General features: G+C 48.5%; 1 protein-coding gene across 2 annotated transcripts in view; it reads left to right on the forward strand.

Annotated features, from left to right (window-relative positions):
* LOC144492390 (lysophosphatidic acid receptor 4-like) overlaps nucleotides 1-7,994 on the forward strand; it is a 42,860-nt gene extending 34,866 nt beyond the window's left edge. The window contains exon 2 of one of the 2 annotated variants that reach the window (XM_078210397.1): nucleotides 5,846-7,994. In XM_078210397.1, the coding sequence (XP_078066523.1) occupies nucleotides 6,005-7,054 (1,050 nt within the window). In that variant the 5' untranslated portion in view covers nucleotides 5,846-6,004 and the 3' untranslated portion in view covers nucleotides 7,055-7,994. Of the gene's footprint in view, nucleotides 1-5,842 lie in introns of both variants that reach the window. The other variant, XM_078210396.1, reaches the window with a different exon arrangement.
* Nucleotides 7,995-23,533: the final 15,539 nt, after the last annotated feature.

Here is a 23,533-nt window from a genome sequence, read left to right on the forward strand (position 1 = left end):
AAATGATTGAGAATTTATTTAACTCAGCCTAATGATGCATGATTGATGGACTTTAATATAAAATGCAGAGAACAGTAGTGCTTTCATTTTTATTCTGTATTAATTAGGGAGACCTTTTTTTTCAATGTATTGTAATTATTTGTGTACTGAAATTATCATAATGAAAATTTTAATAATAATTGATCTGAATGATATTAGGAATACTTGTTTTATTTGGATCATCATTGCAATTTGGCCCCTGCTGCCATCTTGACTTTTCAATAAACTAACAGCTTGGTGGCACAGTGGTTAGTACTGCTGCCTCACCGTGCCAGGAACCCGGGTTCAATTCCCGGCCTGGGTCACTGGCTGTGCGGAGTCTGCATCTTCTCACCGTGTCTGCGTGGGATTCCTCCGGGTGCTCCGGTTTCCTCCCACAGTCCAAAGATGTGTGGGTTAGGTGGGTTGGCCATGCTAAATTAACCCTCATGTCAGGGGGATTAGCAGGGTAAATATGTGGGATTACAGGAATAGGGCCTGGGTGGGATTGTGGTCAGTGCAAACTCGATGGGCTGAATGGCCTCCTTCTGCATTGTAGGGATTCTATCATGTATGAATTGTCTATTTATTATTACCTACTGTTCATGACATCTTTAGTTAAAGGATGCTGCTCTCGATGGATTTTGTTTTGTTTGAGTTAATTGCATGACGTAATACTCCAGAAAATACTCCAGAGAGATCAAGAAGTGATCCATTTACACACCTAGCTGTCTGACAACAGGGCAGGATAATGCAGATGAATTTTATTCCATGTAATTTTTAAAAAAAGACACAAGACACATTCACATGGACCTATATCAGCACACTGTTCAGGACTTGAAAAGATTTGTGAGGCATCTGGGCAGTTCCAGGTATTAATTTCCTCACATTTCCACCCAATTATTTCCTAAATGTTTCCAGGTAAATTTATATTCACATTTGATGTGAATTAGTTTTGTTTTAAGAATGCAAATACTCACACAAGTATTCCATTCAAATAAATCACATGGACATTCACAAATTCCAAAATGGCGGGTGGGAGGGCCCGTTAAAACCCGCCCAGTTCCAATTCAAGAACACTACCCACACCCCCACCTGCCCATTTCAGCGTCAGAAGCCACCTTGCTTAAGTTTTTTTGCGAATTAAAACTTAAAAAACTGTTGCTTTACAAAAATTATATTATAAACTGCAGTTTGGCTCCACATTTGGTACTGGTGTTGAACCAAAGACACAGTGATACAAACCACATTTTAGAACAAAGGCAAGAGATAAACTAGCAAGAGAAGAGATCGACCATTTTATCAAATATACAGTTGCTAGAATTTTTTACAATGTGAACTGAAGCAAAGGGCCCGATTTTTACCATCAAGTTGCGCCTGTTTTCGGGTGCAAAAACTTGATAAATTTGGGCATGAGGTGAGTAGCACAATCTGCGTCCGCCTCCGCGCTGGTTCCCCCTTTACCAAAGCCTGGAAATGGCCGCGACCAGGACTGCACCCAAAACGGTTGTGATGGCCATTTAAATGCATTTGCATGTATTTCAACAGAGTTAATGGGCTGCACTTTCCCCTCTACCACTGCATTCGTCAATCCGGAATTGGCGCGTAACAGATACTCCATAAAAGTCCAATTCGGGCGCTCTGTCAGTGAGGGTTAGTGAGGAGGTAAGTGCCAGCGTCCGACGGCTCTCTGCTGCTTGTGAGTGTCCTTCTGTTGTGGCCATTTTGTTTTTTGGGTCGGTGGGGGCTCTGCAAATCGGACATTGGACACCCTGCTGAGCACAGTGCTAACCACTGTGCCACCGTGCCACCCATCACAATCTAACTCAAGTGGGCATGCCACTGCACAATATACTCAAGGAAGGAGCTATAATAATATTGCTAAAAAAATTGAAACCTAAAGAAAGACGAGAGCGATGCAAAAAGGGAGATGGGAGTTCTCCCATCATTATGATCCCCCCTCTGTCTTGAAGCTGCTGGCAGATGGGATTCTTTGGGGTTTCAGGCCCTGACTTGCCTGGAGGTGGAAGTAAAGGCATGCCTAGTGCTGAACAGGTAGGTTAAAAGACCTGCCTTGGTTGCTAAACAAACTCAGCCCCGTGCTCCCCAGGTAATCAGCAGCTCACCTCTGATTTGATTTGATTTATTATTGTCACATGTATTAGTATACAGTGAAAAGTATTGTTTCTTGCACGCTATGCGGACAAACATACCATTCATAGAGAAGGAAAGGAGAGAGTGCAGAATGCAGTGTTACAGTCATAGCTCAGGTGTAAAGAAAGATCAACTTAGTGTGAATTGGGTCCATTCAAAAATCTGATGGCAGCAGGGAAGAAGCTGTTCTTGAGTCGATTGGTACGTTGCCTCAGACCTTTGTATCTTAAACTCCCTGGGCAGGATATTCCGGCCATGCTCGCCCCAAGACCAGAAAATTCCGCCCGAGGTCAGTGGACCTTTACATGGTTCTGTCCCACCCACTATGATTCCCGGGTGGGACGGGAAAATTCCGCACTCTATTTTAACAACCAACTTCCAGCTCTGCTATCCCAATGGATGGCTGGCTGTGAACACATTAAGACGCTGGGAAAAGATTAAATATTTACACTTGGTTATCATGCTAGGCTGCTCTTTCAGAAGTGTGAAGTATATTTTACGTTTTTATCCATTAGATGATGTCTTTTAAACACACAGCTGAAGACTTTCCACATTTACAATGTTGATCTTTTACTGGACAGGTTTTTCCAGTTGGCAGAACTAACGACCTTGTAAACACATTTTGTTTAAGTGGTAATTTTGTCTTCCATTTGTAACTCCTTAGTAACTTCACCACCTTACTGAACGTTGATATAATTCATTATAAAGTTTATTTATTGGTCACAAGTAGGCTTGCATTCACACTGCAATGAAGGTACCGTGAAAATCCCCTAATTGCCACACTGCGGCGCCTGTTCGGGTACACCGAGGAAGAACTTAGCATGGCCAATGCACCAAACCAGCACGTAGAAATCATAGAAAGAAATCATAGAAACCCTAAGCTAATCCCAGTTGCCCGCATTTGGCCCATATCCCTCTATACCCATTGTACCCATGTAACTATCTAAATGCTTTTTAAAAGATAAAATTGTACCCGCCTCTACTACTACATCTGGCAGCTTGTTCCAGACACTTACCACCCTCTGTGAAAAAATTGCCCCTCTGGACACTTTTGTATCTCTCCCTCTCACCTTAAACCTATGCCCTCTAGTTTTAGACTCCCCTACCTTTGGGAAAAGATATTGTCTATCTACCTTGTCTATGCCCCTCATTATTTTATAGACCTCTATAAGGTCAGCCCTCAGCCTCCTACGCTCCAGAGAACAAAGTCCCAGTCTATTCAGCCTCTCCTTATAACTCAATCCATCAAGTCCTGGTAGCATCCTAGTAAATCTTTTCTGCACTCTTTCTAGTTTAATAATATCCTTTCTATAATAGGGTGACTAGAATTGCACACAGTATTCACATAGTGTGGCCTTACCAATGTCTTGTACAACTTCAACAAGACGTCCCAACTCCTGTATTCAATGTGGGCAGGTTGCCCTCGTGAAAATGGTGGTGGGGCCATCAGCCACTAGTTCTTGCCTCCATTAATTCCGTCAGAGCCTCGAACATCTGACCTCCCGTCTTTTAACAAGTAGTTTGGAAGCTGTTTTCGGTGATGATAGATGCTGAAATTCTAATGGGGCTGAGCTCAAGGGAATAGTCGCTGGAGTTTTCTGGTCGCCCTGCGGTGTTTTTCTCAGTGACGGGAGGCAGTGCGCTGGTGGCCAGTGGCTGGATCCTCAGATCCCACCGCTGTTAATGGGATTTCCCATTGATTCCACCCCATGCCCCTGGGGGAAACACGGTGGGGGGGTACACCCTCGGCAGGACCAGAAGATCCCGCCAGCGTGAAGAGCTGGAAGATCATGCCCAGCGTGTTTGTTTCTCGAATGATATTGAGCCTATCAGATGTAAACCTGTTTTCTCAACTCGGGAGAAAACAGTTCTGAATTAGAGTTTCATATTCCAGATGATACGAATCACAAGGTCAGACTGCCGGCACAATTCCTATTTCTATTCCTAGGCCTGTTTTTACACATGGACAGTTTTATGCAGCTTTTTCTAGAGTTGATCATGAAGTCTTTGGCGAAAGAATATTAAGAGAAATCCTATATTTAAAGAAGTGGATACTAATTTGATAGCAAATGTTTTGCAGATCCCTGCTCGTATTAAATGTTACCATTTTACATTTAGATTTCTAAATTGTATCCCAACTAGTATTGGTATGTTACAACAGTAACTTTATATCAAAAGTTTGTTGTTCATAAAGCATTTTGGATTGTGGAAAGGCAGTGAAAGGCGCTATACAAATGCAATTAATGAATTAGTTTGTTTCTCACCTTTTGTGGAAAAACAGAATTCCTAAACTAAAATAAGCGTCATCGTAGAGACTAAGCGCAGACTGGGTGACCGCTTTGCAGAACACCTTCTGCAAGCAGGATCCAGACCTTCCTGTCTCCAGGCATTTCAGCACATCATCCTGCTTTCATATCCATATATCCATATTGAACCTTTCGCAATGTTCCAGTGAAGCCCGACACAAACTGAAGAAACAGCACCTCATCTTCCGATTAGGCACGATACAGCCTTCCAGAATTAACATTGAGTTCAACAACTTCAGACTGTGAACTCTCTCCTCCACCTTCACCCCATTTTTTTTATTTCTAGCTATGTATTTTCACTTCTCCCATTGATTCATCTTTCCATCCCCTTTTTATTCCATCTTTCTTCAGCTGACCAGTGTCTCCCCTCCCACCCACTCGGAGGCCATCTGTCACCCGTTCCAGGTTGTCCTTTGACGCTCTGCTTGCCTTTGTTCTGCCAGTTACACACTCTGAATGGCCACTATCAACACTTGTCTCAAGCCTTGATCATCACAATTTATGGTCCTTTTTGTCCATGACAAGAATTTCTGGTCTTGTGGTGCACGCGGCCAGAAAATCCCATCCATTAACTCTGTCCTTTTCTCCACAGATGCTGTCAGACCTGCTGAGATTTTCCAACATTTTCTGTTTTTGTTTCGGATTCCCTAAACTGCTTGGCTTTTCAGCAATATTAAATTAGAGTGTGTAAATCTATCTATAGGTTAAATCAAGGTCTTCCCTTCTTGCTTAAATACAGCACTCCAGCAGGAATTTCCTTTGGGTTTGACCTGCTGAGCTGCTGTGACTTCTGCCAACAATACGATAACAGTGCAGGAGAAGTCAGTTCCCAATGCCCTCCCACACCCCTCCTTCTCTCGGGGAACTTCTTGATGCTAATCTCCATCTGAAGTTTGGGGGAAAAAAAATCCTACTATTGAATAATTCAAATTAAATGACATTAACAGCACAGCAAAGTGTCCAGAAAAGCAGCAGATAATTCGAATCAAATTACTTAATTAAGTGGAGCCAGTTGATTTTAGAAATGTATTGATAATGATCAAGAAAAACTGATTTGAAACATTTAACCATTTGGCCAAAAAAAGCCAATTGTGGAACACACATCTCCAGAGTCTATGAGGCATTGTTATCTGGATTTCCTGAGGAAGCATTGTGTAACTTTAATCTTCTGATATGAAGAACTTTGAAGGTTAATATTCAGGGCCATTTCCTTTTGTACTTTTTTTTTGCAGGAACTCATACAGCACTTTTTCAAGCAAGGACAGAAATTATGCTATTTAATATTGGGGAATACAAGGTGTTCCTATTTTAAGAAACGGCAGCCTCCATTTTCTCATGCTGTTTTATGCTTTGTTTTCTCTCAGCAGGCTTGGATCAGCTGCACAGACAGTAAACTATGGTGCAAAGGCAACAGCGTCTCAGGAGGCCTTGGAGGTGACTCTTGCCACAATTCATCGTGTGCAGAAACCTACTGTGGATGCTGCTGAACTCTAACCTGCCCCTATACAAAACGCACACAGCGAGGCATGGGGAACGACAGCCAGAACCCCACGTGCCTCACCAACGATTCGTTCAAGTACACCCTGTACGGCTCTGTGTATAGCGTTGTGTTTGTCCTTGGCCTGCTGACTAACTGTACCTCCCTGTACTTCTTCAGCTGCAAAATGAAGATGCGAAATGAAACGACGATATTTATGACGAATCTCGCGGTCTCGGACCTCCTCTTCGTCTTCACGCTGCCCTTCAAAATTTTTTACAACTTCAATAGGCACTGGCCCTTTGGCGACGGGCTGTGCAAGGTTTCCGGGACGGCGTTCCTCACCAACATATACGGGAGCATGCTGTTTCTCACCTGCATCAGCGTCGACCGGTTCCTGGCCATAGTTTACCCGTTCAGGTCTCGGACCATCAGGACGAGGCGAAACACCAGCATCGTCTGCGCCGGGGTGTGGCTCCTGGTTCTCAGTGGGGGAATCTCCGCATCTCTATTCTCCACCACTAACAACAGGGGGAATAACTCCAGTACCACGTGCTTTGAAGGCTTCTCTAAAGACACTTGGAAAACCTACCTGTCCAAGATCACCATATTCATTGAAATAGTTGGATTTCTTATTCCCTTGCTGTTGAACCTGACCTGCTCCTCCATGGTGCTGAGGACTCTGAGAAAACCCGAGACATTGTCTCCAATTGGAGCCAACAAAGAAAGGGTACTCAAGATGATCATTGTGCACCTATCCATTTTCATAATATGTTTTGTGCCCTACAACTCCATCTTATTTATCTATGCCCTTGTGCGATCTCAAGCAATTGCAAACTGCTCCCTGGAGAAGTTGGCCAGGACCATGTACCCGATAACTTTGTGCCTGGCTACCACAAACTGCTGCCTCGACCCCTTTGTTTATTACTTTACGTCGGAGTACTTCCAGAAGTATTTCAACATCAAACCCCGCACCAAGCTTGATTCCATTTTTAAAAGCGAGACACCCTTAACGGTCAAGGTGGAGGTAACAGCGGAGGGAGCGGTGGATTCTGTCAGTCGAAACGGAGCCAATATTCAGTTAGAATCTCAGTTTTAAGCTAGTGCGACTGAATGATGGCAGACTCGCTTCAGGATTTTTAACACGACTCCTGCTCCGTAGCGTACGTTCTGTGAGGTCATGCTCCAGGATTTGAGAGGGGAGCTGCTGGTGTTGACATTTGTCGCCACACGCTGAGTAGAATGCAGTACCTTGCTAGAACCAAAACAGCCACTGATTGCAAGGATGCTCCAGTAGCAGAATTTTACACTCCGGGCAGACACCGATACCACTAGTTTGGTTCACTTGGTTTCATTGGCCTTAACGAAGAGAAATTCCCTTTTCTAACTCTGAAACGTCAATTAAAACCCATAATGTGTAACCTCTCCTTGTTCACCACATTGCTGTTTTATATTTCCATGAACCAGTCATCCCTTCCGTCATTTAGTTAAAAACAAAAATGGTAAATTGACTACTTAATCAAACTCTGCCATTTTTGGCTTTTATGGCTCTGGCATCTAATTTCTAACTTAAATACTTTGCCAAGTCCTTCAATTAATTCCTGCTTTAGAATCAGCAGAAATCTCTACATGTATTGATGGGTCCTTGACATGAACCATGTTAACTTTCAAACTTGCGCCGAACAAGGACTTGTGAGTTTTGATGACCACCATACTTTTGACATATTGCTGTCTTTTCTGGCAAATATTAAGGATGTAATGAAACCAGAGGGCTTGAAACCTTGAGGGGGGTCATATAGCAGAAGTTCAAAAGAAATTTCTGAGCCTTTAAGGCCGCAGCTGTTTTGATGGGATGTAGACGACTCGAATTCAAATGAATTACGTATTGAATCTGATGCTTGAGAGAGTCACTATTCTGTGTTGGTAACAAGTCATTCTGTTCAGAAGTAGAGCTGCTGTACGGTTTTAAATAAAATGTTGCTTTACTTGTTTGTTTGTGACTGCACTTAACATAACGAAAATAAATTTGCGTTTAAGTGATTGCAGCCTGGCTGAGTTAAGTGTGTTTGCAAATTTTGCATTGTGTAATTTTATATTTATCTTGCCGCTAGCTTCTAGCTTTTAATATCTGGGAGTGTGATTGAACACTGTGCTTTGTACTTGTACCAATTGCTTCCAATCACTACACATATACATCGAGCTGTCTTCATAATAGCCTCAAGTTTGCAATCTGAACAACTTCAGATTGTCCCATTTTCTTATACTTCTTAATGGACCTTTTCAGTGCTTAGGTTGCATCATAGATTTTACTGATGAGACAACAAGCCTTGCTTGTAAAAGAAATTGATTGATAAAATATGCCTGTATGTGATTGAATGACAGCCTGGTCATGGATAGACAGATTTGACCGTAATTGGAGTAGAATGACAAGCTGGGACTGAGGGTGAAGGCCAAGACACACACTGTTAACCTTGCAGGCTGACAAGGCAGTGAAGAGGTGGGTGCAGTTCCTGCAATAGATTAAGTGGCATTAGACAGATGACTGAATGAATGTATTATTTCATCATACATTTAGTAGCTTTTGTGCATTCAACACTAGATTGCTATCAACGTACATTTTTTACTGTCCCAACTCTGGAAACTCGTAAGCATAAAAATGAAACTAAGCACTCATGAGGGAAATAGGATGTTACCAGACACTGTTAATCTAGCGCTCTGACATCTTTAGCAGTAGGATAAAATTGGACAGATGGGAGATTGTTTCAGCATCCAGTTGAGCAATAGCAGCTGTCGTCTAAAAGAACAGTTTGTGTTTATTTGGACCCAGAGTTAGCGATTGATATAATCGGCACGTTAGTGTGATGCTGTTACTGCAGCTGGGTCAGACCATAGTGGCAAGCACCACCCCCCCCCCCCCCCCCCCCCCCCCCCACCCACCCCCCGCCTCCCCCAGTCTCAGCACAGAACAGAAAATCAGATTGTTCTGATAAAGTTCAGCAACTTCCTCTGCTTGGAGCACACCTGCCTCGTGCATCAAGTCACAAGCCTGCCTCAACCCACTGGACTCTGTCTCTCAGGAGGAGCCTTTCAAAGTGCAGCTGTTGTTGCCAGTATAACGATTAGGGACTTAGGAATGGGTTTAAACCATTCAACCCCCTTAAGCTTATTTTGTCATTCAGTTAGATCATAGCTGCTCTGCATCACAACTCCATCAGCAGACCTTGTTTCTGTAACCCTTTATATCCTTGCCTAACAGAATATCTTCTGAATCTCGATTTTCAAATCTTCAATTGATCTCCTCACCTCAATAACTTTTGGGGTTGCAGTGAAGGATCAAAGATTTCTAATGTTTACCAGGACAGACTTTCTGTCGTCCAGAAGATTACAGAGAAAGAGAGAGAGACATAGGACGTGATCTTACCGCCCATTGATGCCCCTCTGCTGCTGCAGAGGATGGAGAATTTGGCGCTCAGCTAAATCTCCCGTTAAGTGCAGCGGGACCAGAAAATCACTTTGGTGTGAATGGCTGGAAAATTCCACCCACAGAGTGGGATTTTCCGGCCTTTCCCACTGCGGGATCTTCCAATCCCATCAAACTCCACAGAGATTCGATTGGCTTGCCACATACAACATCAGAAATTCACAGCCATAAACACATTCACATGCTCACAAACAAAATGGCTGCAACTTTTAATTGGAAGGAATTCAACTTTCTGCCATTCTAAGGAGTGATCAGTCACAACCTGATTTTGTGATGGTTCAATCCCGAGGGGTGGCACAGTGGTTAGCACTGCTGCCTCACAGCGCCAGGGACCCGGGTTCAATTCCCGGCTTGGGTCACTGTCTGTGTGGAGTTTGCGTGTTCTCCCAGTGTCTGCGTGGGTTTCCTCCGGGTGCTCCGGTTTCCTCCCACAGTCCAAAGATGTGCAGGTTGGGTGGATTGACCATGCTAAATTGCCCCTTAGTGTCAGGGGGATTAGCAGGGTAAATGTGTGGGGTTACGGGAATAAGGCCTGGGTGGGATTGTGCTCAGTACAGACTCGATGGGCCGAATGGCCTCCTCCTGTACTGCAGGGATTCTATGAGTTGCATACTTCTAAAGTGATGATGCAAGCCGGGTGTGGAATTGAGTGAACTGTGAATCTTTCACACACAAATCACACCTTCAGGGAGCTGTTGCTACTGGTGAGCAGAATGGATGGGTTGCACGTACTCATAATTTGTGCATTCAATATTAGATTACTATCAGAGTAAATTTTAAAAATGTCACTGAAAGAAACATCAGCTCGATCAGTGAAGCTTGCTCAGTCTGGAATGAGATAGGCTTGGCTGAGGTAAGATATAGCTGAGGTAGGTGATGCTGTTGGATATGTGGTATCACACTGCAGTTGCTCCAGACAGTTGTCGATTACAATTGAAACCGCCAGAAAGAATATTGTAGAACATAAGCAACTGGAAATTTGCCGTGAAGCCCATGTGAAATTGAAACAAAGCAGTGGGAGGATGTAAGTCTGTGTTCAGCAGTGGCATTGAAACTGCAACAGCTGTGAAGCCCCTGAACAAGCTGGAAGCACTTCAGGGATTATCCCCACTGTAAACATCCTATTCAGTCTGTTATAAATAAACGTTCACTCACTGTCTCCAAAGAGCTGCATTTGTGACCTGGGAAGCTGAGCTATTCTTCAGTTTTTTTTTAAGAAAGTCATACCTTGAAGGTCACCAATACTGAGCTCGAGCTGCAACAAACACCAGTAACGTGGGCTAAGTGTGATTGAAGCCATCAGGCACACAGTTTGTGAACAATCTTGTGTTCCAGATCTAGTCATTAGATCACAGATTACCACAGTGCAGAAGAGGTACTTCTGTATTGCATTATAGGTGCAACACAGCCCCTATGGAAATGGCAACCAATATACACTACACCTGATAATCCATTTAGTTAACTTCAATGAAAAGGAGAATTGGGTGGGGTTTTAAAGAAGGCCTGCTGTCAATCCATCAAAAAAAAACATTCTATAACTCCTGTAGATGCCTCTGCATAATCATGACGCAAATCTGTTCGGATCTTGGACAAGAACCGCAAGGTATGTCTCCAAAATTTTTCTATTTTGGCATAGATATGAGGAAAGGATACTATCTTCCAGGAATGATTCCACTGACAAAGTTTTTTTTTTAAATTGTGAAACAAACTTTATTTAATAACACTATAAGTCTAACAAATGAAGCAACTTAACTATTAACAATTGAACAATATTTTAAAATGAAAAGGAAACACTTTAATTTCTAACTTATTACTGTTTCAGTCCCAAATAAGCAACATTTCTCTTTCAGATATAAACTTCACTTTAAATATAGTTAGCAATCACAAATATACTTAGAATAACAAGTGTTAACAGTCTTGGAGTTTTCAGAGAGATAGAGTGCTTTCAGAAGCCTGCAGAATTCTTCTAGCTTCACCCAGAACAGCAAAATTCCAACTCCTTTCTGCAAAAGCCTGCTTTCTCTGCTCATAAACCACATTATCACATGACCCTATCAATCCCTCTAATCTGACCAGGGGAGTTTCAGTACACAAAAGTCCAAATTTTTGCCCTTCTGGAACAGTGTAGGATAAGGGGTCTTAAGAGGAAAAGGGGTGGAGGGGTTTTGGGGGCCAATTCCAGAGTGTGGAACCTATTTGGCTGAAAGTTTCCCTGCTGATTGTGGGGCTGAAGTCCAAAGGGTGGCACCAAAGAAGGAGATAGTTCCGCGGGTCAGTTATAGAGCTACAAAAGGTTACAGAGATAGGAAAGTGAAAGTCCACAAAGAAATTTAATACACAGTGAGAATTTTAACTTTTGAAACTTTGGGAAGACAAAAATAGGTAAGTGAAAACAGGGGTGGTATAAGTGACTCCCTTTTTCTTATGTTTTGTAATCTTTTTGTTACAAGAGAGCTCTCCTTATGTATCTAATGAAGGATATGATAAATGCATAAGTAATCAGGCACTCTACAGTGCAAATTAATTATAATAGAGTTTTGTATGAGATGATGTTTACAGAGTGTGGTGGATGTAAGGCTGACGAGGAGAACATTGGAATAGTCAAGTCTGAAAAGGACAGAGGGATGAATAAGGGTTTCAGCAGCAGATAATCCAAAGTTGGAGCAGAGACAGGCAATGACCATAATTTGATAGAATTCTTTATCAAGTTGGATAGACAGGTGGTTGATTCTGAGACCAGCGTCCTGAATGTCAATAAAGGCAACTATGATGGTATGAGGCATGAGTTGGCGATGATAGACTAGGAAACATTACTGAAAGGAAGGACAGTGGACAGGCATTGACAGACTTGAAGGAACAAATAGGTGAACTCAAAGTTGTTCCTATTTGGTGCAAAGTGGATAGGTGACTGTGGCCAAATCATGGCTTACAAGGGAAATTAGAGATAGTTTTCGATTCAAAGAAGAAGCATTTAAATTGGCAAGAGAAAACAATAGAACTGAGAATTGGGAGCAGTTTAAATTTCAGCAAAGACTGACCAAGGGATTGATTAAGAAGGGCAAAATTAGAGTATGAAAGTAAGCAAGCAGAGAGCATAAAAACTGATTGCAAAAGTTTCTATAGGTATGTAACGAGAAAAAGATTGACAAAAATGAATGTAGGCCCCTTAAGCCAGAAACAAGAGAATTCATAAGGTGGAACAAAGAAATGTTTGAGGAACTAAATTCATACTTTACTTCTGCCTTCACAAAAGAAGACGTGAATATTGTACCATAAGTTCTGAGAAACACATGTTTTAGTGAGGAGCTGAAGGAAATCAGCATTAGTAGAGAAATGGTTTTTGGAGAAATTAATGGGATTGAAGGCAGATAAATCTCATGGGCCTGACAATCTTCATCCCAGAGTACTTAAGTAGCTCTATAAATAGTAGATCCATTGGTGGTCATTTTCCAAAATTCTTTGGACCCTGGATTGATCCTCAGGATTGGAGGGTAGCTAACGTAAGCCCACTATTCAAAAAGGGAGGTTTGGATAAAACAGGGAACTATAAATCAGTGAGCCTTGCATCAGTAGTAGGGAAGTTGCTAGAGTCCATTGCCAAGGATTTCATAGCACAGCATTTGGAAAGCAGTGGTATAATCAGACAAAGTCAGCATGGATTTATGAAGGGGAAATCATGCTTGACAAATTTACTGGAATTCTTTGAGGATGTAACTAGTAGAGTTGACCAAGGAGAACTCATGGATGTGGTTTATTTAGACTTTCAGAAGGCTTTTGACATGGTCTCACATGGCTGATTACTATGTAAAGTTAAAGCGCATAGGATTGCGGGTAGTGTCATGATGGATAGAAATCTGGTTAGTAAGAAGGAAGTTGGAATTAATGAGTCTTTTTTTTCAATTAGCTGGCAGTGACTAGTAGGGTACCACAGGGATCTGTGGTAGGATCCCAACTTTTCACATCATATATTCATGATTTGAACAAGGGAACTAAATGTATTGGGTCCTATTTTACCATTTTCAATCTAAGTGCTGGGTGGACTTGAAACTAGGAGTGTTTCAGATCTGGCGTTTAGGCCCGTTCTGAGGCGCCCCCATACACACTCTGCCTGCAAACATATCAGCGATTCTGAATCATGCTGCAGAAGTCTGTAGGCGGGACTTAACGCGCCCGAAACCCTGCAGCTCCAATCGGTGCCTCCAACTGCGCATGCGCAAAAATAAATGATAGAATGCTGCTCCCCTGCCACATCCCTCCCAGGCCGGATAATGCCCCCGGCCCCCACTGACATTGCCCCCCAAAAACATTAATGATCCCATTATCTCCCCCCCCCCCCCCCCCACCACCCAGACCGATTGCGGCCCCTTCCTCCCTCCCCCGATCACAGGCAGAGTGGCAGCAGACCCCCTTCCACCCCCCCCAACCCTCTCAGGTGGAGCAACAGCAGCCCCCTCTTCCCCCCCACCGATCACAGGCAGAGTGGGAAGCAGTCCCCCTCCCACCCTCCCCCCCCCCCCCCAACAATCTCAGACTGAGTGGCAGCAGACCCCCCTTCCCCCTCACTGATCTCAGGAAGAATGACCCCCCTCCCCTCACCTCGGACCCTCCTGCACTCCATCTGATGAAGGAGCAGCGCTCCAAAAGCTAATGGTATTTGCAACCAAATAAACCTGTTGGACTTTAACCTGGTGTTGTTAAAACGCTTACTGTCCTTCCGTCTCCACAGGAGAAGACCGATCATAACAGCCAAGAGAGGGTGAAGACAGGGGGTGGTGAGCCAGACCTTCGGGTCCTCACCCCTTTTGAAGGTTCGCTAATATCCCTTCGGGAAGGAAATCTGTTGTCCTTACTTGGTCTGGCCTACGTGTGACTCCAGAGCCACAGCCATTTAGTTGATTCTCAACTGCCCTCGGGCAATTAGGGATGGGCAATAAATGCTGGCCAGCCGGCGATGCCCATGTCATGTGAATGATTTTTTAAAAAAAGCAGGCGCTGGAGCTGAACAGGGAAGGGGAGATGTGGGCTATCAGCGACAGCATAGTCGGGCTGGAGGCAAGAAGTGAGCACCTGTCAATCCTCCACTTGATTTAAGGGAACTGTTAGGGGGCATGGGTTTTGGGTGCGAGGCCCAAGGTTTAAAGGAGGTGTACAAGGTATGTTTATTTGCACAGAAAGGGTGGTGGGTGTCTGGAACTCGCTGCTGGGAGGTTGTGGAGACAGATACAAAAGTGACCTTTAAGGGGTGTCTTTACAACTACATGAATGGGATGGGAATAGAGGCATATGGTCCCTGGAAGGGTAGGGGATTATAGTTCAAATTGGAAGCCTTGGAGGGCTGAAGGGCCTGTTCCTATGATGTAACCTTCTTTGTGCTTTATTGGATGTTCAATGATGAAATGTGAATCAGTTTTTTGCATCCCAAATTCCTATCCCTCCCTTGCACTTAACCTGTGTTGCAGGAACAGACCTGGACGCCCCAAGGCCATCTGGCATTGTGGTCCCTATACGGCTCCCGCCCATCCTGCCCCAGACAGCTCGGACGAGTCCTCAGAAGATATGGGTGAAGGGACTTCTGAGGGTAGCACCGTTCTGGCGTCAGCTTCCACCACGCAGTTCACCATCCCAGTTACCGACATGTCGGTGGCTCCAGTTAGTGGTGAGGCTCCTGGGTCACTCTCTGGTGAGCACGGCACACATGCTGATGTACATCGGGTGGAGGAGGGAACGTCCGAGGCCTCTGGCATGCGGGAACCTGCCGAAGGCGAGGACTCAGCTAGCCCCAGGCTACATGCTGGGCCTCTGAGATCACTTCTCCCTCAGCTGCTGGAGATGCAGCAACAGAGCCAGGGAATGCAGGAGAGGCTGATGGCCACACTGGACTGACTGGGAGGCTGTTGGGAGGAGTATCAAAGCTTTCAGATAGACTAGCTATTGCCTGTCTTGCGTGGTTCCCAGGCCAACCCTGCAAGGGTGGCATCCACGGTGGAAAGCCTGGGGTAGGGAAGCCTCACCATGAGTGGCAGGCTCCAAGTGATGACTGAGTTACAGCAGGCCACAGTAGAATCCCAGAGGGCCACAGCTGAGGGACTCAACAGCATTCTCGAAGTTCTGCGGCCCATGGCTGAGAGATTCGAGAGCTTGCACGAGACCCAGCGGGACAGTGCTGAGACAGCAGGACAGCGGGCTATGGCAGCAGCCCTTGAGAACGTGGCCCAGTCACAAAGGGTCATGGCTGAGGGGTTGCAGTGCATGGCCCAGTTTCAGAGGGCACTTGCTGCTGCCATTGACAGGTGGCCCCCAACTCAGAGCACCATCGCTGAGGGCTCGACCACCATGGGTAGGACGCAGGTCGTTCTCCAGGACTGGCAGTGCCAGGTGATGCCGGAGCTTCTGGAGCTCACTGTAGAAGCACCACTGTCCCATGGAGTGACCCAGGGGCCCACAGGAACCCCAAGGAAGGAGGAAGGGCTTGAGCCCATGCCAGGGCCTTCCAGCCAGGAGACTGTAGCAGTAGCTACACCTTCTGATTCCCCCCTTCCTGAAACTGGGGCATCTCAGGGTAGTGGGATGAAGAGGATGTCATGGAAACATCCCAGGCACCTGGAAGCCGGCCAGGGCCCTCAAGGTCCAGGGCCTCCAGAGGACGCCCGCCAAGCACATCACAGGCAACGGGGCGATGTAGGCAGCTGGCCCCCTCCACCTCCAATATACATTCTGGGGAGACACTGAGGTGTAATGGTAGGCCACGTAAGGCTCGGAAGATGTAGCAGTAAGATGGCACGGGTGAAGGGCTGCACTAGGTAGATAGATCTCTAAGCACCTTATTGTTTTCCATTCACAAGTTTTTATTTTAGAACTTAATATTTTAACACCTTTATTGATATCATTAGATGTTTTTTCACCACCCACCTGTGACGAATTTGTCTCGAATAGGAATCCTCTTCCATTGATGATCGCCAGAGGGAGGCCCCTCAATGTTGTGTCACTGAGAAAATGAAGCCATTGGTTCCCCAGAACCCATGAGCAATTCCACCCACCCCAGGGCCCTGAATGGACGTTTCAGATCCCTTACACAGACATGGGCCCAGATCTCAGCGTGCATGCAGAGCTCAGGTAGGAGTTTGCACCAGGGCATAATGGTGCTTAGCGAGTCATCATCACTCTCCTGCCTGTCAAAGAAACTCGTTAACACAGCGTACTCAGGCCCACCGCTCTGATGTGACAATATTCCAGCAGATAGAAGGAGTTTTTGGGGTGGTGGGGAGAAATGGAACCCATGTGCCCAGGCACAGCCCCCTAGTGCGTGAAGCGCCTGGTGATCAGGGCCCCCCTAGCCACCCTCATATGCCTCATTCTAGCTGCCAGCCCTGCAGTGCCTGGGTGGTGTTGCTCGGCGTGCTCCTCCTTTTCTTCCTCCTTCTCCTGCTGGGCAGCCTATAAAGCGTGTGGCTACATGGGCCTCATTATATCAGTCTCTGCCTCAGTCACAGGCCTCTGCACAGGCGTCATCAGCCATGTCCGAAGCGGGTATCCCATGTCACCCACTAGCCACCCCTGCAGCCTGGGCCTCTCCTCAAAGGCCTCCGGTATGTCAGAGCTCCTGAGGTGAAGCTGTCATGCATGCTGCCTAGGTGTCTCGCGCAGACATGCTGATGCGCGATTGATTCACACGGGAGGCTAGGACGTACCCGGGAATAAAGGCTTTTATTCACAACAAGATTGGAGCACACTACTTAACAATATTATCCCAGACTAAGGGCTACTAGGAAGTAGCAGTGACCTTTATACTCCTGTAAGAAGGCGGAGCCGAACGGAGTATACCACATAAACAATAATAACAGGTGGAACACCCAAACCCTAACCCCAACAGTAACAAGAGTAACATATGTACAAGTACCCATAGTGGTAACCATCTATGGTTCACCACACATGCATAATGTACATATTGTGGACACACACCAATTGGACGTTCAAGGAGTGGAACCCTTTTCTGTTGACGAATCTTCTGCGACCTTGAGGGTGATATCAATGACATGGCCATTGCTGAATCTCGCATTATCAACATCCTGGGGGTTACCATTAACCAGAAACTGGACTAGCCACATAAATGCTGTGGCTACAAGAGCAGGTCAGAGGCTAGAAATACTGTGGCGAATAACCCACCTCCTGATTCCCCAAAGTCTAACAACAATCTACAGGGCACTAGTCAGGAGTTTAATGGAATACTCTCCCCTTGCCTGGATGAATGCAGCTCCCCTAACAACACTCAAGAATCTTGACAACATCCAGGACAAAGCAGCCTGCTTGATTAACATCCCTTCCACAAACATTAACTCTCTCCTCCACCGAAGCACTGTTGCAGCTAAAAGGTGCACTGCAAGAATTCATCACGCCTCATTAGACAGCACCGTCTAAACCCCTGACCACTACCATCTAGAAGGGGAAGGGCAGAAGACACATGGAAGTTTCCGTCCAAGCCACTCACCATCATGGAAATATGTCACCATTCCTTCACTATTACTGGGTCAAAATGCTGGAACACCCTTCCTAACAGCTCGGTGGGAGTACCTACGCCACATGGGCTGCAGCAGTTCAAAAGGACAGTTCAGCATCACCTTCTCAAGGGCAATTAGAAATGGGCAATGAATGCTGGCCTAGTCAGCTAAGCCCACATCCCGTGAATGAATAAAAATACCACAGAAAATATCCTGCTGTTCCCATTTGGAACAGCATATGCATTCTTAGGGGCTGGAGTTGCCCTGTCGTTCCTCTATCTATTCTTTAATAAAATGGATTACTTAAAAATAAAGGATCCCCAGTTATCCACTTCTCTGCTTCTTCTGTCACTCAAAAATAGGGAGGTTAATTGAAATTCTTTACTTAATCATCATTATTAAAAGAAAGCAGAGATTTTTAATTTCCCAACTGCTGAACTTGCTAACTTTGGGGAAAGGGAAACAAAACTGTAATATTCAGCAGCTAATTAACACATGGCCAATCTGTAAAGTCATAGTTTGATTCTTTTCCTCTCTCAGTGATCCCAATGGGATGAGCCATTCTTCCGGTCTATTTCATATTGCTCCCCATTTGCGTCACACTCCTCCTGGTCTGCTTCACAGTGACACTGACCTGCTTCACACAGCTCCCGGTCTGCTTCACACTGCTCCCGGTCTGCTTCACAATGATCCTGACCTACTTCACACTGCTCCCGGTCTGCTTCACACTGCTCCCGGTCTGCTTCACAATGATCCTGACCTACTTCACACTGCTCCTGGTCTGCTTCACACTGCTCCCGGTCAGCTTCACACTGCTCCCGGTCTGCTTCACAATGATCCTGACCTACTTCACACTGCTCCCGGTCTGCTTCACACTCCTCCCGGTCTGCATCACGCTGCTCCCGGTCTGCTTCACACTCCTCCCGGTCAGCTTCACACTGCTCCCGGTCTGCTTCACACTCCTCCCGGTCTGCACCACACTCCTCCCGGTCAGCTTCACACTCCTCCCGGTCTGCTTCACACTGCTCCCGGTCTGCTTCACACTGCTCCTGGTCTGCTTCACACTGCTCCCGGTCTGCTTCACACTCCTCCCGGTCTGCTTCACACAGCTCCCGGTCTGCTTCACACTGCCCCCGGTCTGCTTCACACTGCCCCCGGTGTGCTTCACACTGCTCCCGGTCTGCTTCACACTGCTCCCGGTCTGCTTCACACTGCTCCCGGTCTGCTTCACACTGCTCCCGGTCTGCTTCACACTCCTCCCGGTCTGCTTCACACTGCTCCCGGTCTGCTTCACACTGCTCCCGGTCTGCTTCACACTGCTCCCGGTCTGCTTCACACTCCTCCCGGTCTGCTTCACACTCCTCCCGGTCTGCTTCACACTGCTCCCGGTCTGCTTCACACTGCTCCCGGTCTGCTTCACACTGCTCCCGGTCTGCTTCACCCTGCTCCCGGTCTGCTTCACACTCCTCCCGGTCTGCTTCACACTGCTCCCGGTCTGCTTCACCCTGCTCCCGGTCTGCTTCACACTCCTCCCGGTCTGCTTCACACTGCTCCCAATCTGCTTCACACTGCTCCCGGTCTGCTTCACACTGCTCCCGGTCTGCTTCACACTCCTCCCGGTCTGCTTCACACTCCTTCCGGTCTGCTTCACACTCCTCCCGGTCTGCTTCACACTGCTCCCGGTCTGCTTCACACTGCTCCCGGTCTGCTTCACACTGCTCCCGGTCTGCTTCACCCTGCTCCCGGTCTGCTTCACACTGCTCCCGGTCTGCTTCACACTGCTCCCGGTCTGCTTCACACTGCTCCCGGTCTGCTTCACCCTGCTCCCGGTCTGCTTCACACTCCTCCCGGTCTGCTTCACACTCCTCCCGGTCTGCTTCACACTGCTCCCGGTCTGCTTCACACTCCTTCCGGTCTGCTTCACACTGCTCCCGGTCTGCTTCACACTGCTCCTGGTCTGCTTCACACTCCTCCCGGTCTGCTTCACACTGCTCCCGGTCTGCTTCACACTCCTCCCGGTCTGCTTCACACTGCTCCCGGTCTGCTTCACACTCCTCCCGGTCTGCTTCACACTGCTCCCGGTCTGCTTCACACTGCTCCCGGTCTGCTTCACCCTGCTCCCGGTCTGCTTCACACTCCTCCCGGTCTGCTTCACACTGCTCCCAATCTGCTTCACACTGCTCCCGGTCTGCTTCACACTGCTCCCGGTCTGCTTCACACTGCTCCTGGTCTGCTTCACACTGCTCCCGGTCTGCTTCACACTCCTCCCGGTCTGCTTCACACTCCTCCCGGTCTGCTTCACACTCCTCCCGGTCTGCTTCACACTGCTCCCGGTCTGCTTCACACTGCCCCCGGTCTGCTTCACACTCCTCCCGGTCTGCATCATGCTGCTCCCGGTCTGCTTCACACTGCTCCCGGTCTGCTTCACACTCCTCCCGGTCTGCTTCACACTGCCCCCGGTGTGCTTCACACTGCTCCCGGTCTGCTTCACACTGCCCCCGGTCTGCTTCACACTCCTCCCGGTCTGCTTCACACTCCTCCCAATCTGCTTCACACTCCTCCCAATCTGCTTCACACTCCTCCCGGTCTGCTTCACATTCCTCCCGGTCTGCTTCACACTGCTCCCGGTCTGCTTCACACTCCTCCCGGTCTGCTTCACACTGCTCCCGGTCTGCTTCACACTGCTCCCGGTCTGCTTCACACTGCTCCCGGTCTGCTTCACACTGCTCCCGGTCTGCTTCACACTGCCCCCGGTCTGCTTCACACTGCCCCCGGTCTGCTTCACACTGCTCCCGGTCTGCTTCACACTGCTCCCGGTCTGCTTCACACTGCTCCCGGTCTGCTTCACACTGCCCCCGGTCTGCTTCACACTGCCCCCGGTCTGCTTCACACTGCTCCCGGTCTGCTTCACACTGCTCCCGGTCTGCTTCACACTGCTCCCGGTCTGCTTCACACTGCCCCCGGTCTGCTTCACACTGCTCCCGGTCTGCTTCACACTGCTCCCGGTCTGCTTCACACTCCTCCCGGTCTGCTTCACACTGCTCCCGGTCTGCTTCACACTCCTCCCGGTCTGCTTCACACTCCTCCCGGTCTGCTCCACACTCCTCCCGGTCAGCTTCACACTGCTCCCGGTCTGCTTCACACTGCTCCTGGTCTGCTTCACACTCCTCCCGGTCTGCTTCACACTGCCCCCGGTGTGCTTCACACTGCTCCCGGTCTGCTTCACACTGCCCCCGGTCTGCTTCACACTCCTCCCGGTCTGCTTCACACTGCTCCCGGTCTGCTTCACACTGCTCCCGGTCTGCTTCACACAGCTCCTGGTCTGCTTCACACTCCTCCCGGTCTGCTTCACACTGCTCCCGGTCTGCTTCACACTGCTCCCGGTCTGCTTCACACTGCTCCCGGTCTGCTTCACACTGCTCCCGGTCTGCTTCACACTGCTCCTGGTCTGCTTCACACTCCTCCCGGTCTGCTTCACACTGCCCCCGGTGTGCTTCACACTGCCCCCGGTCTGCTTCACACTCCTCCCGGTCTGCTTCACACTGCTCCCGGTGTGCTTCACACTGCCCCCGGTCTGCTTCACACTCCTCCCGGTCTGCTTCACACTGCCCCCGGTGTGCTTCACACTGCCCCCGGTCTGCTTCACACTCCTCCCGGTCTGCTTCACACTGCTCCCGGTCTGCTTCACACTCCTCCCGGTCTGCTTCACACTGCTCCCGGTCTGCTTCACACTGCTCCCGGTCTGCTTCACACTGCTCCTGGTCTGCTTCACACTGCTCCCGGTCTGCTTCACACTCCTCCCGGTCTGCTTCACACTGCTCCCGGTCTGCTTCACACTGCTCCCGGTCTGCTTCACACTCCTCCCGGTCTGCTTCACACTGCTCCCGGTCTGCTTCACCCTGCTCCCGGTCAGCTTCACACTCCTCCCGGTCTGCTTCACACTGCTCCCGGTCTGCTTCACACTGCTCCCGGTCTGCTTCACACTGCCCCCGGTGTGCTTCACACTGCCCCCGGTCTGCTTCACACTGCTCCCGGTGTGCTTCACACTGCTCCCGGTCTGCTTCACACTGCTCCCGGTCTGCTTCACACTGCCCCCGGTCTGCTTCACACTGCCCCCGGTCTGCTTCACACTGCCCCCGGTCTGCTTCACACTGCCCCCGGTCTGCTTCACACTGCTCCCGGTCTGCTTCACACTGCTCCCGGTCTGCTTCACACTGCTCCTGGTCTGCTTCACACTGCTCCCGGTCTGCTTCACACTCCTCCCGGTCTGCTTCACACTGCTCCCGGTCTGCTTCACACTGCTCCCGGTCTGCTTCACACTCCTCCCGGTCTGCTTCACACTGCCCCCGGTGTGCTTCACACTGCCCCCGGTGTGCTTCACACTGCTCCCGGTCTGCTTCACACTGCTCCCGGTGTGCTTCACACTGCTCCCGGTCTGCTTCACACTGCTCCCGGTCTGCTTCACACTGCTCCCGGTCTGCTTCACACTCCTCCCGGTCTGCTTCACACTGCTCCCGGTCTGCTTCACACTCCTCCCGGTCTGCTTCATACTGCCCCCGGTCTGCTTCACACTGCCCCCGGTGTGCTTCACACTGCTCCCGGTCTGCTTCACACTGCCCCCGGTCTGCTTCACACTGCTCCCGGTCTGCTTCACACTGCTCCCGGTGTGCTTCACACTGCTCCCGGTGTGCTTCACACTCCTCCCGGTCTGCTTCACACTCCTCCCGGTCTGCTTCACACTGCTCCCGGTCTGCTTCACACTGCTCCCGGTCTGCTTCACACTGCTCCCGGTCTGCTTCACCCTGCTCCCGGTCTGCTTCACACTGCTCCCGGTCTGCTTCACACTGCCCCTGGTCTGCTTCACACTCCTCCCGGTCTGCTTCACACTCCTCCCGGTCTGCTTCACCCTGCTCCCGGTCTGCTTCACACTGCTCCCGGTCTGCTTCACCCTGCTCCCGGTCTGCTTCACACTCCTCCCGGTCTGCTTCACACTGCTCCCAATCTGCTTCACACTGCTCCCGGTCTGCTTCACACTGCTCCCGGTCTGCTTCACATTCCTCCCGGTCTGCTTCACATTCCTCCCGGTCTGCTTCACACTCCTCCCGGTCTGCTTCACACTCCTCCCGGTGTGCTTCACACTGCCCCCGGTCTGCTTCACACTGCCCCCGGTCTGCTTCACATTCCTCCCAGTCTGCTTCACACTGCTCCCAGTCTGCTTCACACTGTTCCTGGTCTGCTTCACACTGCTCCCGGTCTGCTTCACACTGCTCCGGTCTGCTTCACACTCCTCCCGGTCTGCTTCACACTGCTCCCGGTCTGCTTCACACTGCTCCCGGTCTGCTTCACACTGCTCCCGGTCTGCTTCACACTGCTCCCGGTCTGCTTCACACTGCTCCCGGTCTGCTTCACACTGCTCCCGGTCTGCTTCACAGGGATGCTGACCTGCTTCACCCTCCTCTTAATCTGTTTCACTTAGATTCCAACTTCAAAGATGGAAAGACATATTTGGTGCCTCAACCTGCTCTGACATCACTGTTACCATGCATCATCATGACAATCTTTCGCTGCTGCATCAATGACCTTTCCTCCATAATATTGTCAA

This window comes from Mustelus asterias, chromosome 4 (genome assembly GCF_964213995.1).
Source record: "Mustelus asterias chromosome 4, sMusAst1.hap1.1, whole genome shotgun sequence".
In the NCBI taxonomy this organism is placed as follows: domain Eukaryota; kingdom Metazoa; phylum Chordata; class Chondrichthyes; order Carcharhiniformes; family Triakidae; genus Mustelus; species Mustelus asterias.